Source organism: Narcine bancroftii, chromosome 1, assembly GCF_036971445.1.
Source record: "Narcine bancroftii isolate sNarBan1 chromosome 1, sNarBan1.hap1, whole genome shotgun sequence".
In the NCBI taxonomy this organism is placed as follows: domain Eukaryota; kingdom Metazoa; phylum Chordata; class Chondrichthyes; order Torpediniformes; family Narcinidae; genus Narcine; species Narcine bancroftii.
In genome coordinates, this window is record NC_091469.1 from 403,429,915 (window position 1) to 403,446,523 (window position 16,609).

General features: G+C 36.6%; 1 protein-coding gene across 14 annotated transcripts in view; it reads right to left on the minus strand.

The window, feature by feature from the left end:
- snx13 (sorting nexin 13) overlaps nucleotides 1-16,609 on the minus strand; it is a 206,626-nt gene that overhangs the window by 134,606 nt on the left and 55,411 nt on the right. For 10 of the 14 annotated variants that reach the window (XM_069913808.1, XM_069913812.1, XM_069913800.1 and 7 more), the window contains exons 3-4: nucleotides 2,508-2,630; nucleotides 672-774 (exon numbers count right to left, since the gene is read on the minus strand). In XM_069913808.1, the coding sequence (XP_069769909.1) occupies nucleotides 672-774; nucleotides 2,508-2,630 (226 nt within the window). The remainder of the gene's footprint in view (nucleotides 1-671; nucleotides 775-2,507; nucleotides 2,631-16,609) is intronic. The other 4 variants (XM_069913813.1, XM_069913805.1, XM_069913804.1 and 1 more) reach the window with 1 other exon arrangement.

Genomic DNA, 16,609 nt, shown 5'->3' on the forward strand with positions numbered 1-16,609 from the left:
AGTTTCGCTGAAAAAAAAATAGGCTGAAGGACTCTTGCTACCATCTGTGGCCTGGTAGTGGTCAGAAACATCAGACAGCAGTGTATTGGAAGGCTGCTGCAGCAGACTCTGGATGGGGGAAATGGCAACTGCTGAGCCAGGAGTCACTTTATTCTGATATGAACATTGTTATCCTGTCTTACTGAGCCATGGACTAGTCTTGGTCTATAATCATGTTCCATTCACTGTTATTTTGTAATATTCCGTTGAATAGTTTGTTTGGGTCTTGGGACTATGTTGCTCAAGGCCTACTCACTATCAGACTCCTGGGGAAAGACAACCAGCAAGATCAACCATGTGCATCCAATCAAGAAGAAATAGGCAAGGACAAACAGTGATTCCAGGTCAGGTTTAGCCCAGCAGTAAACATCTCCTCTAATTTTGCTTACACACTATTTGAACATAATCCCCACCTGCTGACCAGGAGACCAACCAAAAAAAATCTCAATTTCAAACAACAGTTATTCACTACAGACAAAATAAAATTTCTTCTTGCCATTCCTTCCACACTTAAACTGCAATATAATTGACATTCTTTAGCACTACAAGATGAAGTTGCAGGTGCTTAATAAATTTTTGGACTAAATTACACTATTAGAATAATTTTGGTTGAAATAATTAATTCAGCTTACTTTGGGAACTCCAGTTGGTGCTGCAGGAAGAAAAGTATGCTCACACTTTTCAAGATATTTCTCAGAATTTGTCTTCCCAAAAAGCAGTATGACTGCAAAACCCCTACAAAACAGTCAAAAAATAAAATTCCATCATTCAATATTAGATTCACTTCAATACAAACAAAATCATATAATTTTAAGTTCCATTTTGCATCAAGACAAATTCATCTTCAATATTTACATTAGCATTTAAAGTTTACATTACAACAGATGGCACATTGTTAACAATATCTTGAATAAGGCTGCAATAGTTTCACTGCATATTTGAATCAAAAGACATTAAACACATTAAAACTAAAATAATCCAGCACTCTTAGTACTTTGGTGGTGCCTGATTGGCAAATGTTCAAGACTACTTTAAATCTAATATTTTTTGATGTTACGCAGCTGTATATTTCTTGCAACAAACCCATTGATGAAATGGAATGAGCCCTAGTGTCTTTAAGAGTGTAGAAAGAGGCCATTATTGGATTTTAAAAGGGCTGCATGAAATGGGTCCCATCAAGGCAGCACGGTTGGTTTAGCGGTTAGCACGATACCTTTACAGCACCAGCGATCAGAACCAAGGTTCGAATCCCATGCTGTAAGGAGTCTGTACGTTCTCCCCATGTCTGTGTGGGTTTTCGCCGGGGGCTCCGGATTCCTCCCACCTTTCAAAACGTACCGGGGTATAGAGGTGTAGATTGATCAGCAAGGACCTGTGAGCCAAAACGGCCTGTTACCGTGCTCTATGTCTAAATTTTTAAAAAAAGGGAAGGTGGGAATAGAACATTGGTGAACAAGATGCAAATCTATTGGGATTTCCAAACAATTGGCCAAAATTCAGCATTGTTTGGTCTAGAGTTATAAAACATGATAGAGACTACTGAAAGGGGTATTAAATAGACCGTAATAGATTGCACATTTACTATATCCATATTTAGTTTGATTCATGGTCAAGTAATTCAATGCGCATTTTCTTTTTACTCTCTTCTCTTAAAGCTTTGTACACAAGTATCTTTTGTAGATCTTGAAACAACAGAGTTCAAGAAACTTTGTTTCTTTGTCACTTGCCATTTTTGTCCATGCCAAAATATGTAGATTTTGCTGCATGCACAAGTGGATTGATCCATTTCTGATGAGCTGCAAAGAAAACTTAATTTTGTGCAATCACCAAACATTCACTCAAAATAAGTTGTTGAAGCAGCAACTGAACATTGTTGGACTAATTTCATGAATAATACCCACAGCAATGTTCTGGGGCCAAAAAGGATTGACCCTCAACAACCACAATAATTTTTCCTCAGGCACTGTAAAAGATCCTGCCAGTTTACATCTATTTTATCAGAGTCCGACATCACATTCTGTCAATGTGCCTTGATATAAACAGCAGTGACCCTCGCCTCATCTTTGCAACACATATTTTTAGTTCACACTTGGACCAAGACCACATTGAGGTGCAGTGTTCTGCAATTTTGGTAAAAAAAAAAGTCCAAAGAGGTTAACCCCAAAAACACAAATCACTGAATTTGGCTGATAACCAAAAATTGACTGTTTGGACAGTAATTGACTGGATTACATTTGGTTTTGTGCAGACATAACATTATTGTTAGTTTTCCACAATGTCAGATTGATTTCTTTTAATTTATGTTTTTATTTCTGAGAAACAACATAAATATATGCTTTTCTGGCCTGAACCCCCACTGCCCTAATATACCCATGTGATCAACCAACCCTGTATATCTTTGGACACGAGAGGAAACCAGCGGAAAGAAAGAACATACAAACTCCTTACAGACAGCAGCAGATTCGAACCTTGATGTAAATCTAAGTGAGCAGGTTACTTGGAAGCAAGCTAGTCCTGGAGAGTTGTAATGCCATCTTGTCCCATGGCCTTCGCTATGTCCAATTCTCTCACCCATTTCTTGATGTACAGGTCTTAAAATGCAAGATATTTATTAAACAGGATTAATTGCTGCAGGTGCATTTATCCACATTGGATGATATCGTGACAATATTTTCTGAAATAGGTTCAGAACTTTGAGTAGCAAGTTGCTGACTCAATGTACTGTGAGATGGTACTGATAAATGAGATAAACTAAGTAGATCGACCATCAATATGGAAATATACAGGGAACAGCAAATAAAAATATCCTAAGATTTGGAATAAAAATGTTTGGCCACTATAGTTCAGAGCCTAATACAGAAATAATCATTTCAATGGGATAAGAATAAATATGATGCAGCAAAATTGAATTCAGAGCTTGGAAAATAAAACTCAATTTGAGTAATGAGAGGACTTTAAAATAAAATTTCACTCATCTCTAAGTACAGTCCCAGGAGGGAGAATAATAAAGAAACCCAGGCTTCTCTGGATGACCAAAAGAGCAAAAAAAAATAAGGAGCACGTGACAAATGCCAGGTTGTTAAAATGAGAACCTGGCTAATTAAGTGAAGCACTTGAGGGGAAGTTAAAATGGAATAAGAAATTTTAAAAAGTGGCAATAAAAATATTTTTAGGCATGAAAAAAGGAAGAGAGTTTGTGATGACTATAACCCAAATAAAGGAGGCAGCAGTGCTTAAAAAAGCGTCAATAAAGAAAATAACAGCTGAAATTCTAAGGAGGTGTAAAAATTGAAGCCACAAGAAAAGTTAATTACAGTGGAGATGAATTACCTGGTCCAGGTCACTGAGGAAAGTAAAAGGAAATTGAAGAGGCCCTAGCCATAATCTTCAAAACATCTGGAGATTCTGTGATGCTGTTAAAATGACTGGAAACAACAGTACAAGAATAAATCCAGTAACTTTAGATCAGTCAGTTTAACTTCTGCAGTAAGGAAAAATCTAGAATCAGTCATCAGGAAGAATTATTTGTCACTTGGACAAGTGTGGATTAATTAGAGAAAGCAAGCATGGTGGCTATAAAGGCAAGCCATGTCCAACTAACAAAATTTTGAAAGACTAAGGTTGAAGAAGGGATGCATTTGATGTAATAGATTTCCAAAAATTGTTTCTTGAATAGGCTTGAAATCAAAATTGAAACCCATGGAATTAAGGAGGCTATTGCAACAGGAACAGAAAACAACTTAGAAATAACATTGAATGTTGCTTTTTTTGGTAATATTTTATTCATCATCTTAATATATTTAACAATCAACAATCATGCCAAATGCAAAACATCCAGAAACCCTCTCCCCTATACAAGTCCTATTAAACAGAGAAATAATGAAGAAAAAGAAAAATCCCATTGTCAGTACAAACAATAAAACATACGAACAAAGAAAAAGAAAGATCCCATTGTCAGTACATACAATAAAACATACGAATGAAGAAAGATCCCATTGTCAGTACATACAATAAAACATACGAACGAAGAAAAAGAAAGATCCCATTGTCAGTACATACAATAAAACATACGAACGAAGAAAAAGAAAGATCCCATTGTCAGTACATACAATAAAACATACGAACAAAGAAGATCCCATTGTCAGTACATACAATAAAACATACGAACAAAGAAGATCCCATTGTCAGTACATACAATAAAACATACGAACAAAGAAGATCCCATTGTCAGTACATACAATAAAACATACGAACGAAGAAAAAGATCCCATTGTCAGTACATACAATAAAACATACGAACAAAGATCCCATTGTCAGTACATACAATAAAACATACGAACGAAGAAAAAGAAAGATCCCATTGTCAGTACATACAATAAAACATACGAACGAAGAAAAAGAAAGATCCCATTGTCAGTACATACAATAAAACATACGAACAAAGATGATCCCATTGTCAGTACATACAATAAAACATACGAACAAAGAAGATCCCATTGTCAGTACATACAATAAAACATACGAACGAAGAAAAAGATCCCATTGTCAGTACATACAATAAAACATACGAACAAAGATCCCATTGTCAGTACATACAATAAAACATACGAACGAAGAAAAAGATCCCATTGTCAGTACATACAATAAAACATACGAATGAAGAAAAAGATCCCATTGTCAGTACATACAATAAAACATACGAACAAAGAAAAAGAAAGATCCCATTGTCAGTACATACAATAAAACATACGAACGAAGAAAAAGAAAGATCCCATTGTCAGTACATACAATAAAACATACGGAGACATGATAATACCACATTGTTAAAACCTTGACAAGTGGTCTACTAGCTAGTCATTAGCAATCATAATTCTATATTAGTGCTAGTGAGGTACCTATATGCTCTAAATATGGCTGCCAGATTTTTGGGAAGGTGTTATATCCCTTCGTAAAAAAAGGTCACCTATCCATGAGTAGATGGGTGTCAGACTTCCATGTTACTGCTATGCATTTCCTGGCCACATACAAGGCAATTACTGTGAATTTAATTTAAGAATTAGTTAGTAATCTACCAACCATAGTAAAGTTCCCCAGAAGACAAAGCTCTGTGTCTACTGGGAAAGTGACTCCCAGGATTTTAGTATGGGTATCACAGGGGTCATACCATAAAGGGTCCACCTTCGTGCAAAGCCAGGTAGAATGCAAAAAGGAACCAACCTTTATACCACAACTAAAACACATCTCTGATAATTCAAAATTATATTGGTGTAAATTCTGTGGGGTGAAGTACAGTTAATGGAGAAAATGATGGACTAATTTATACATGGCCTTGATCTTTCTTTGGCTTGGCTTCGCGGATGAAGATTTATGGAGGGGTAATCTCCACGTCAGCTGCAGGCTCGTTTGTGGCTGACAAGTCCGATGTGGGACAGGAAGACACGGTTGCGGCGGTTGCAAGGGAAAATTGGTTCGTTGGGGTTGGGTGTTGGGTTTTTCCTCCTTTGTCTTTTCTCAGTGAGGTGGGCTCTGCGGTCTTCTTCAAAGGAGGTTGCTGCCCACCGAACTGTGAGGCGCCAAGATAGTAGCCAACAAATTCCCCTGACATCGATCTGACCAGAATTGTTCATTAATTGTGTCAAAGTCGGATTCCTACCCTACTCTAGATTTATGCAAACCTGGCTTTGGGTTCTCAGTCATCAATAAAAATTACATTCTAGAAATAAACTTATATACATTTCCTTCATGGAGTAGCTTCTCCTTTTCAGTAAGTCCCTGTAGTCATTGCAGGGCCCAAAGTGGCCCCAAGGATCACTCAAACAATAAATGTGAAAACCAGTCGCCATTAAAAAAAGTCATTTAAAATTGCTTGAGATTGGAACTTGCTTATCCATTATAGGTGGAAAATGTGACTACAGGTTAAGGCACATATCCTCGGCAGTTCGTGAGGACCACGACTGCCTATCCAATTTTCCTCCACCTGCTCTTGCTCCCCATTTAATTTCCCTCATGGCCAATTATGCAAGAGTGTCATTGTTTTTCTGGGATCTCTTCCTACCATCAGGAAGTACAATCCTCAGTATTACTGGGTAAAGCAAGGCAAATGGGATATCCTTAGACTGGAGGTCCTTTTTTTAAAAAAACCTGATTGAACTCTCTTCTCCACGTCAACAGACCTGCATTCAGGTTGGGGGAAAAAAATAACACTGGCCTGTTGTCAAATGTAACTGTGCCTTTGTCCTCGCTCGCTTACCATGCGGTGGTGCGTAGGATTTTATCCCGCTCCTGATACCTCAGATATATCAGGACATGCCTTAGTCTCTGGCCCGCAGATGTGCCAGGAACAGAGACTCAATGGGCCTTTCAATCACTGTTGGTTCACTAAAGTGTTCTTGTCCCAGAATGTCTGGGATCCAGCCTTTAAAAAAAAAAATTCTACAGATCCTTTCCCTCAGAGCCTTCCTTCAAATTAACAACACAGAATTATTATGCCCACTGTAATTTTATAGCTAGTCCACTTTTCCCAGCAGAAAGTAATTTTACTTCCTTAGCACCTCAAAGGGAGAGGTCCATCTGTTATTTGGTCCTCTACCGTCCCAATATGCTCCTCTGCAACAGCCACTTGGGTGGTCAACTGGTTGAATATGACTTTAAGGTCCTGAGATGGACTAGTTAATCTCCTAGGTCATCTTATTTATTAGAGAGGGCTTCGTTACCTCTTTGAATCTCCTGAAGGAGTATATGCAAATCCCCCTCCTCCAGTGCTTGTTCCTGAGTTGGCTCTGTGCCTTCGATGGATATCTCTGCCAACTGAGGTTTTTGTAGTGGCCATCTTCCTGTTTTGCTACATTTTCTTTGCTGAGATTGATTCCAGTAGCAAGGATGGATTCTGATGAGTAATTGTATTTCTTTCTTTAATTCCATGTTTTTTTGCTCATGCTCAAGGTATGAAACCAGTTTAAATGTGATTTTAAGTCTTTTAAATGGTTTCAAACAGTCACTATCTTGCCATTTTGACTATATTCCATTGCTTCACAATTAAGGTTGAATTCTGGATCGTACCTGTATTACTTTGCTTGATTCTTTATTTCTTGGTTTAGTTGTTCAGTTAGTTTGAAGGAAATTTTAAGCATTTTTAACAGTTTCTAATGTTATTCTTCTGAGGAGCCACGGGACTTGCCTTCTATCTCCACTGTATCACATGACCCCCAATGTTGCTATATTTGAAAAGTTATGTGATTGGTACATTAAAAATATTAATAACTTGAATACAAAATGCAAGATATCCAAATTCAATGCACCTTTTCTGCTCCCCCCACCCCCCGGAATGAATATCCATTTATCTTTTAACCACAAGGTCTACATTCAACTCTCTCTGGAATACATTTAATGATTGGGCCTCGTATATCAAGAATATCAATTCCATGGGCAAAGAAATGTTGATTTGCTGACCCAAATGGTTTATCAGATAGCATTTGGTTGTGACCTCTGGTTCCTGACATTGCCACCATCAGGAAAAATCATTCCTACATTTTGAGTATTATCCAGTTGGGAATTTGTACATCAATAAGGCACCTACTCATTATTTTACATACAAGCAAAATTAATTCAGTTTCTCTTTATAATAGTCTTGCCATCTTTGGAATGTATTGGATGCATCTTCAACAGCTTTCCACAGAAAGACAAACAAAACTCACTTTGTGGCCTCAATTGGCTTGTATAATTATAATAAAACATCCATACACCAGCACTTAAATCGATCAAGACAAAGGCCAACATATTCATTTTGCTTCAGAACTGTCTGTTGCATTAACATTCTTACTTTCATAGACTTGTGTACTAGAATGCAACGCCATCACTACCTCTTTCTGCCCCCACCCACCAACATTGTTCAGATAGAGGCATGGCTACCTATGTTTGCTATCAAAGTAGATGATCTCCCATTTTTCCATGTTATACCATTGTTACCATTCATTTGCACATTCCCTTAACCAATCCAAACTGTAGTCAGTCTTATCTGCATCCTTCTCCCATTTCTACATTCTTCCTGTAATGAGGTGACCAGAATTGAATGCAATACTCCAAGTATTCTTCCTTCTAATGAAGCACATAAATCACTAATAACCAATCTTACTCCTGCCCACTCTCCAACCCTCACAATCATATTCCTTTTGGAACCATGCCCTCTCACTTTCCTTTTGTTTCCATTTTTCATTCTTCCAACAAAAATACAAGAACCTTGTACTTCGCAGCATCATTTCACAAACCACCTATCCATCTATTATCGCAGGCTGGCTGGATGTCCTTGAAGACCTGAACTTCAAGGATATACAATCAACTCCTTTTTCCTGGGGTGATAACTCCAGACGACATTTTAGAGTTTCAGGTGAATGGAGGAATGTTTAGGGGATGTCAGTGGCAAGTTGTGTTTTTTTTGAAATTACAGAGAATGGTGGGTACCTGGAATGTATTTGTCAATCATTGGTGGTGGAACAGGTATAATAATGACATTTTAAAGACTCTTAGATAGGCAGATGGATGCAAAAAAGAGGGTTATGGGTATGATATTGGGAAGGATTGAATTGTTATGGCATAGGTTTTCATGGGTTGTTCAACATTCTTTATTCTAATAGAATGCAAGGAAGTCATGATATTATGAACCTCCTCTAAAATACTGTGAAGCACAAATGAAATAACACCTCCAGTTCAAGGCAACACACTTTGATGAAGAGTGAAAGCTTCAGATTAAGTGCAGGAGAAAATTAAAATGATTCAAAAAAATAAAGCACTCAAGTTATCTCAATAGTCTGGGGTGCCTGGATAGTAGAAAATACAATGTTTGTGTTAAAAGGAGGATCAACACCTGAAAAAATTTGTATGGTTACAGAAAAGGACAAGTGAATGAAACTAGTTGGACAATTAAACTGTTTTCCTTTATTTAGTCCTGGGCTCCACAGTTTTAAGTAAAACATGAAAATCTGTAGACACCATGTTTCATGCAAAAATACACATGATCTGGAACTCAACCAACCAGCTATTGAACAGTCAGCAAAAATATATCATGGAAATAAACAAAACTGAATGGATGGACCCCAAGGGGGAGTAGAAAGTTCACTGAACATGCACACATTTGCCCTGATGAACTAACAATGCCCCCAATGCACGCGCATTCTTTTTGTTGTCACCACTTGCGTGGAGATGAATTGAGTTGTCTGCATGGGGAAAGGGTGCTGAGGGCCTGACTGGGACACATGTGTGGAAATGAGTCAGGCGTCAGCAAGAGGAAGGATTAGCGAGTGCAGCTAGGGCCTGATCAGGAGACACGAGTCAGAGTTGGTGGGATGAGGATAGGATGTGGAAGGGGAAGATAGCAGCGGTGCTGAGACTTTCAGCCAGCGGAGCTCCCCAGTTGTGCCTGCTGCAGCAGCTTTTTGAATAGAGTTCTAATAAAGATATATTGGAATGAAATGGCAGTTCCCAGGAGGAAGAGCCAGCCAATGGCGCTCAATGCTGGGGCAGCTCTCCCAAAAAGTATCTCTGTATCCATACCAAGTAAGAGTCTTTATTCATATTAAGTATATTAGTAAAGCTTCATCTGTAAACTTTGGTGGAGGGGAGGTTAATTATGATGGCAGCATTGTTAGTGTAGCAGCACATCCACAGCTGTTACAACATCAGTGACTGGGGATCAAATTTCACAAGTTACTGGAATTACTTGATTAAAGTGAACTTTACATAATTAAAGACGAAAACATTTTATTTCCTCCCCCCCCACCCATCCCCAAAAATTACTTTACATTTTGCAGGATCTTTCAAACTGTGTATTTGACAATGGAAGAGCAAGTTTCAGTTAACTGGAAAATTTGCAGATCTGACATCCCAACAGATGCTGGATAATGGGAATTCTACTGTACATCTTATCAAATCTCCCTCATTCTTCTATGCTGCAGGGACTAAAATCCTAACCTGTTTAAACTTTTCCTGTAACTCAGTTTATAATGTCCAGGCAATATCCTAGTAAATCTTCTCTTTCAGTCTTACTGATATATTTCCTGTAGTAAGGTGAATAAAAACTGCACACAATACTCCAAATTTCACCTCCACAAAGTCTTAAGCATCTTCATCAAAACATCCCAAATCCGACACTCAACACTTTGATTTGTCTTAAGCTTTCTTTACAACCTAATTTGAATTCCCAGACACCTCTGTTAAAACACACTCCTCAGTGCCCTACCATTTATGCCTTTGTTGGTTTGTCCTCCCACAATGCAACACCTCATACTTATCTCCATGAAATTCCAGCTCCCATTTTTCAGCACATTTTTTCCAGCTGGTCAAAAATCGCTCTGCAAACTTTGAGAGCCTTCCTCACTGTTCAAAATGCCTCCAATCTTAGTGTCATCTGCAAACTTGCTGATTCAACTTGTCCCATTATCATCCAGATCATTGATATAGATGACAAACAACAGTGGTCCCAGCACCAATCCCTGAGGCACACCATGAGTCACAGGCCTTCAGTCAAGGAAGCAATCATCCACTACCACTCTCTGGCTTCTCCCATTCAGCCACTTTCAGAACCAGTTTATAACCTCTCCATGGATACCTAGCATTTGAACATTCCTGATGAACCTCCCATGTAGGACATTGTCAAAGACCTTACACAGCCTTTGCTTCATCAACTTTACAGGTAACCTCCTTGGAAAAAAAAACTATTCGATTGGGTAAAAATGACCTACCACAAACAAAGCCATGCTGACTATTCCTAATCATTCCCTGGCTATTCAATTAATTGTATATTCAATTTCTTAGAACACTTTTCAATAATTAACCAACTACTGTTGTCGGGCTCATTGGTCTATAATTTTCTAGGTACATTTTGGAGCCTTTTTTTTATAAATAAAGGCAATGGAGCAACATGAACTCCCCTCCAATCCTCTGGCACACACCCATGAAATTTTAAATATTTTTTGCCAAACCCCCTGCAATTTCTACACTTGCCTCCCTCGAAGTCCAAGGAAATATCATGTTAGACCCTTGGGATTTATCCACCATTATTTGCTTTAATCTTTAAAGGTTCTATGACATTACTGCTTGTATTCCTTACTTCCATAGATTCTGTGCCAGTTTCCTGAGTAAATACATGAAAAAAAAACATTTAAAATCTCCCCCATCTGTTGGGCTCTATACATAGCCAACCTCTCTGGTCTTCAAGGGGACCAATTTTGTCCCTTATTCTTTATATACCTGGAGAGAAACCCTTTGAATTTTTCATATACACACACATAAATATATATATATATATAAAAGTAAATATAAATACACACACATATATATATAAATATATATATAAATCTATCTATCTATCTATCTATCTATCTATCTATCTATCTATCTATCTATCTATCTATCTATCTATCTATCTATCTATCTATCTATCTATCTATCTATCTATCTATCTATCTATCTATCTATCTATCTATCTATCTATCTATCTATCTATCTATCTATCTATCTATCTATCTATCTATCTATCTATCTATCTATCTATCTATCTATCTATCTATCTATCTATCTATCTATCTATCTATCTATCTATCTATCTATCTATCTATCTATCTATCTATCTATCTATCTATCTATCTATCTATCTATCTATCTATCTATCTATCTATCTATCTATCTATCTATCTATCTATCTATCTATCTATCTATCTATCTATCTATCTATCTATCTATCTATCTATCTATCTATCTATCTATCTATCTATCTATCTATCTATCTATCTATCTATCTATCTATCTATCTATCTATCTATCTATCTATCTATCTATCTATCTATCTATCTATCTATCTATCTATCTATCTATCTATCTATCTATCTATCTATCTATCTATCTATCTATCTATCTATCTATCTATCTATCTATCTATCTATCTATCTATCTATCTATCTATCTATCTATCTATCTATCTATCTATCTATCTATCTATCTATCTATCTATCTATCTATCTATCTATCTATCTATCTATCTATCTATCTATCTATCTATCTATCTATCTATCTATCTATCTATCTATCTATCTATCTATCTATCTATCTATCTATCTATCTATCTATCTATCTATCTATCTATCTATCTATCTATCTATCTATCTATCTATCTATCTATCTATCTATCTATCTATCTATCTATCTATCTATCTATCTATCTATCTATCTATCTATCTATCTATCTATCTATCTATCTATCTATCTATCTATCTATCTATCTATCTATCTATCTATCTATCTATCTATCTATCTATCTATCTATCTATCTATCTATCTATCTATCTATCTATCTATCTATCTATCTATCTATCTATCTATCTATCTATCTATCTATCTATCTATCTATCTATCTATCTATCTATCTATCTATCTATCTATCTATCTATCTATCTATCTATCTATCTATCTATCTATCTATCTATCTATCTATCTATCTATCTATCTATCTATCTATCTATCTATCTATCTATCTATCTATCTATCTATCTATCTATCTATCTATCTATCTATCTATCTATCTATCTATCTATCTATCTATCTATCTATCTATCTATCTATCTATCTATCTATCTATCTATCTATCTATCTATCTATCTATCTATCTATCTATCTATCTATCTATCTATCTATCTATCTATCTATCTATCTATCTATCTATCTATCTATCTATCTATCTATCTATCTATCTATCTATCTATCTATCTATCTATCTATCTATCTATCTATCTATCTATCTATCTATCTATCTATCTATCTATCTATCTATCTATCTATCTATCTATCTATCTATCTATCTATCTATCTATCTATCTATCTATCTATCTATCTATCTATCTATCTATCTATCTATCTATCTATCTATCTATCTATCTATCTATCTATCTATCTATCTATCTATCTATCTATCTATCTATCTATCTATCTATCTATCTATCTATCTATCTATCTATCTATCTATCTATCTATCTATCTATCTATCTATCTATCTATCTATCTATCTATCTATCTATCTATCTATCTATCTATCTATCTATCTATCTATCTATCTATCTATCTATCTATCTATCTATCTATCTATCTATCTATCTATCTATCTATCTATCTATCTATCTATCTATCTATCTATCTATCTATCTATCTATCTATCTATCTATCTATCTATCTATCTATCTATCTATCTATCTATCTATCTATCTATCTATCTATCTATCTATCTATCTATCTATCTATCTATCTATCTATCTATCTATCTATCTATCTATCTATCTATATAAATATATATCTATATCTATATATATATATAAACGAGCCTGCAGCTGACGTGGACTTTTTACCCCCTCCATAAATCTTCGTCCGCGAAGCCAAGCCAAAGAAGAAAGATAATATATATATAATATATAAATATAATATATATAATATATAAATATTATATATATAATATATAAATATTTCTTTCTTTGGCTTGGCTTCGCGGACGAAGATTTATGGAGGGGGTAAAAAGTCCACGTCAGCTGCAGGCTCGTTTGTGGCTGACAAGTCCGATGCGGGACAGGCAGACACGATTGCAGCGGTTGCAGGGGAAAATTGGTGGGTTGGGGTTGGGTGTTGGGTTTTTCCTCCTCTGCCTTTTGTCAGTGAGGTAGGCTCTGCGGTCTTCTTCAAAGGAGGTTGCTGCCCGCCAAACTGTGAGGCGCCAAGATGCACAGTTTGAGGCGATATCAGCCCACTGGCGGTGGTCAATGTGGCAGGCACCAAGAGATTTCTTTAGGCAGTCCTTGTACCTTATATATATATATATATATATATATATATATATAATATATTATATAATATATATATATAATATAAATATATATATATATAAAAAAAATATAAACACACACACACACACAAATAAATAATCCCCCCCCCCCCCCCCCCGGCCCGGGACTCTAGTTTCCTCCTACCATTCGAAATGCACCAGGGTGTAGGTTAATTGAGTGTAAATTAGGCAGAAGTGACTCATGGGCCAAAATAGCCTGTTACATGCTGTATGTCCAAATTTTAAATTAGAAGATACTCAGCACCTGGTGATGTCTATGAATCCAAAGACTTTAAGCAGTCATTGCATCCAAGAGATATGCAACAAAGTATTGAATATAACTACTTTAATATACAGATAGGTCAGACAAGGCATTTTCAGTTCTGTTCTAAAATTTGTTCTGTTTTGATGTAAGCAATCTGTTAATATCCAGATCACTTATCTATATAGTCAATGTTTGCTGTCTACACCATTATTGGAAATTGAGTAGGTCAAAGAGTTTACAAGATCTGACAACTAAGAACATTCCCATCCTGAACAATGATGGAGCCCAACACAAGTTCCAAAGAAGAGGTGAAGCTTTAGCAGCTGCATTCAACCAAAAGTATCAAATGGATGATCTATCTTAGTTTCTTTCTGACATTAACACCATCACAGAAGCCAATAGAACGTCTTCCAGATTTTATAATATAGTAGGAGATCATTCAGCTTACTGAATACAATGCCCCACTTTTTCTTTATTTGCCCGTGGTCCACAGTTTCAAATTTGTAATAAAAAAATTCACATGATTGAAGTGCACATTCCAGATTTTATTAAAGGGTATTTGAGTACATTTTGTTTTTACATTGGAAAAATTACAGCTCTCTTTATATATAGTTCTCTCATTTCAGGGCATCATAATACCGGTATTTGGGAAAGAGCAATGGTATACATGAAGGAGTACATCAATAATTTTCACCATCCAGCTGGAAATGGTTTTGACAGCTTTACAAGGGGTGGGGGAAATGCTGCAACAGTCCCATCTCAGACTTGAGAGTTCCTATCATTTCTGGTCCCCATCCACAGTGCATCCAAATCTGTGTGATGGCTACTGAAATTGATCACACAGGAACCAATGCCAGGCATTCCGTGTGGTCTTGCTGGTCGCACCTACACTTGGAGTTATTTGAGACTTGGAACCTATTAATTCATGCATTTCAAAACAATGGTAACTGTGGGTTGCATCAATATGAGATTGGAAGAAATTAGACATAACCGTGAATAGCCATCAACATTCAGTAAGAGTCCAGAGACCCATAACAGCCTTGACTACACTTCCTCTTGCCTTAACTCTGAAAAGAACTGTCTTCGAGTTTTTAAGTTTCTCCTCATCCATCAAATACTTTCTAATGCTGGGACATTCCTCAGAGATGCCTTTGAAATAGCTTCCTTCTCCCTGAACAGTGACTTTTTCTCGATCATAAATACAACACAAACTAAAAATTATTTGCTGCACCACTGCTCTTACCTTTCATCTTCCCTAAACACAACAAAAACCCTCCACCAGCTTCTATATTCAGTGGATAGTCTTTGTTTCCACCCGACTCCAAAAAGATTCCACCACCAGATATTTCTTCCTTTTCCCTTTCAGAAGGAATAATTGCTTTTGCACTTCCTGTTCTACTCCTACACCACCTTTTACTAATTTATGTGTTATGGCATTTTCCCATGGAATTGCAAAAGATGCTGTCCTTTAACCTCACCCAGCTCCAGCATTCAGATCCCAAAGAATCTTTCAAGGTAAGGCAGTGATTCATATGCACTTCCTACAATCTCATGTACAGCACTGTGTTCAGAATTTGGGTTCCTGAATCAGAAATTAAACACGAGTTGGCCAATTGCTTTGTTAAGCATTTGCACTTAGTCTGCAAGAGGGATCCTAAGCTCCAAGTAGACTGGTCTCTTTCATACACCATCCCACTTCAAGCTTTCAACTGTCCTCTGCACTGTGAAAGAGAGACCCCCTATAAGCTTGGTGAAGAACACATCTGCTTCTCTATGAACACACTGCAACTTGCAAGACCTTGTATTGAATACTGCAACTTTTGCTAAGTCACTTTCTCATTTGTAATCGAATTATCCAATTTTTGCACATCATCACAAGGGCCAGTTTAGCTTTTGTCCAAAACTTTGAGCACATTAAGCTTCTAGTTACTCTCATTTCAACTTCCCCATAGCTTACCTGGATGTTGTACCCCAAATTCCCTCCACCCCACTTCTCAACGATCTAAACTAGTTTTCTTTAATTTTGGTTTTACTTCAGATTTTCAGCATCAGCATTATTTTATTTTTAAACTTTCATTAATCACAATTAATGCGAAGTAAGTAGCACAGATGCTAATCACAGGGGAGAAAGATTTAGAAAATAAACCTGGGCAAACCACACCTACCAAAAGTCCAACATTTTAGAATTCACATGCAATTGGAACACATGCAATCTGTTGCTGGGGATAACTTACAACATGGCAGAAAATAATATCCTGGCTCAACATCACAAAGATCAGAGATGATCAGCTAGTTCCTCCAACCTCCCCTGCCATTCAGTGCAATCATGGCTGATGTTCCTCAGGTTTCAATTCCTCTTTTGTACCAGACCACATAGTTCTCAATCTTTCAAAAAAGTATTCACCTCAACTTTAAGTACTTCTAATAAGCGAGGATCTACAATTCCCGTGGGC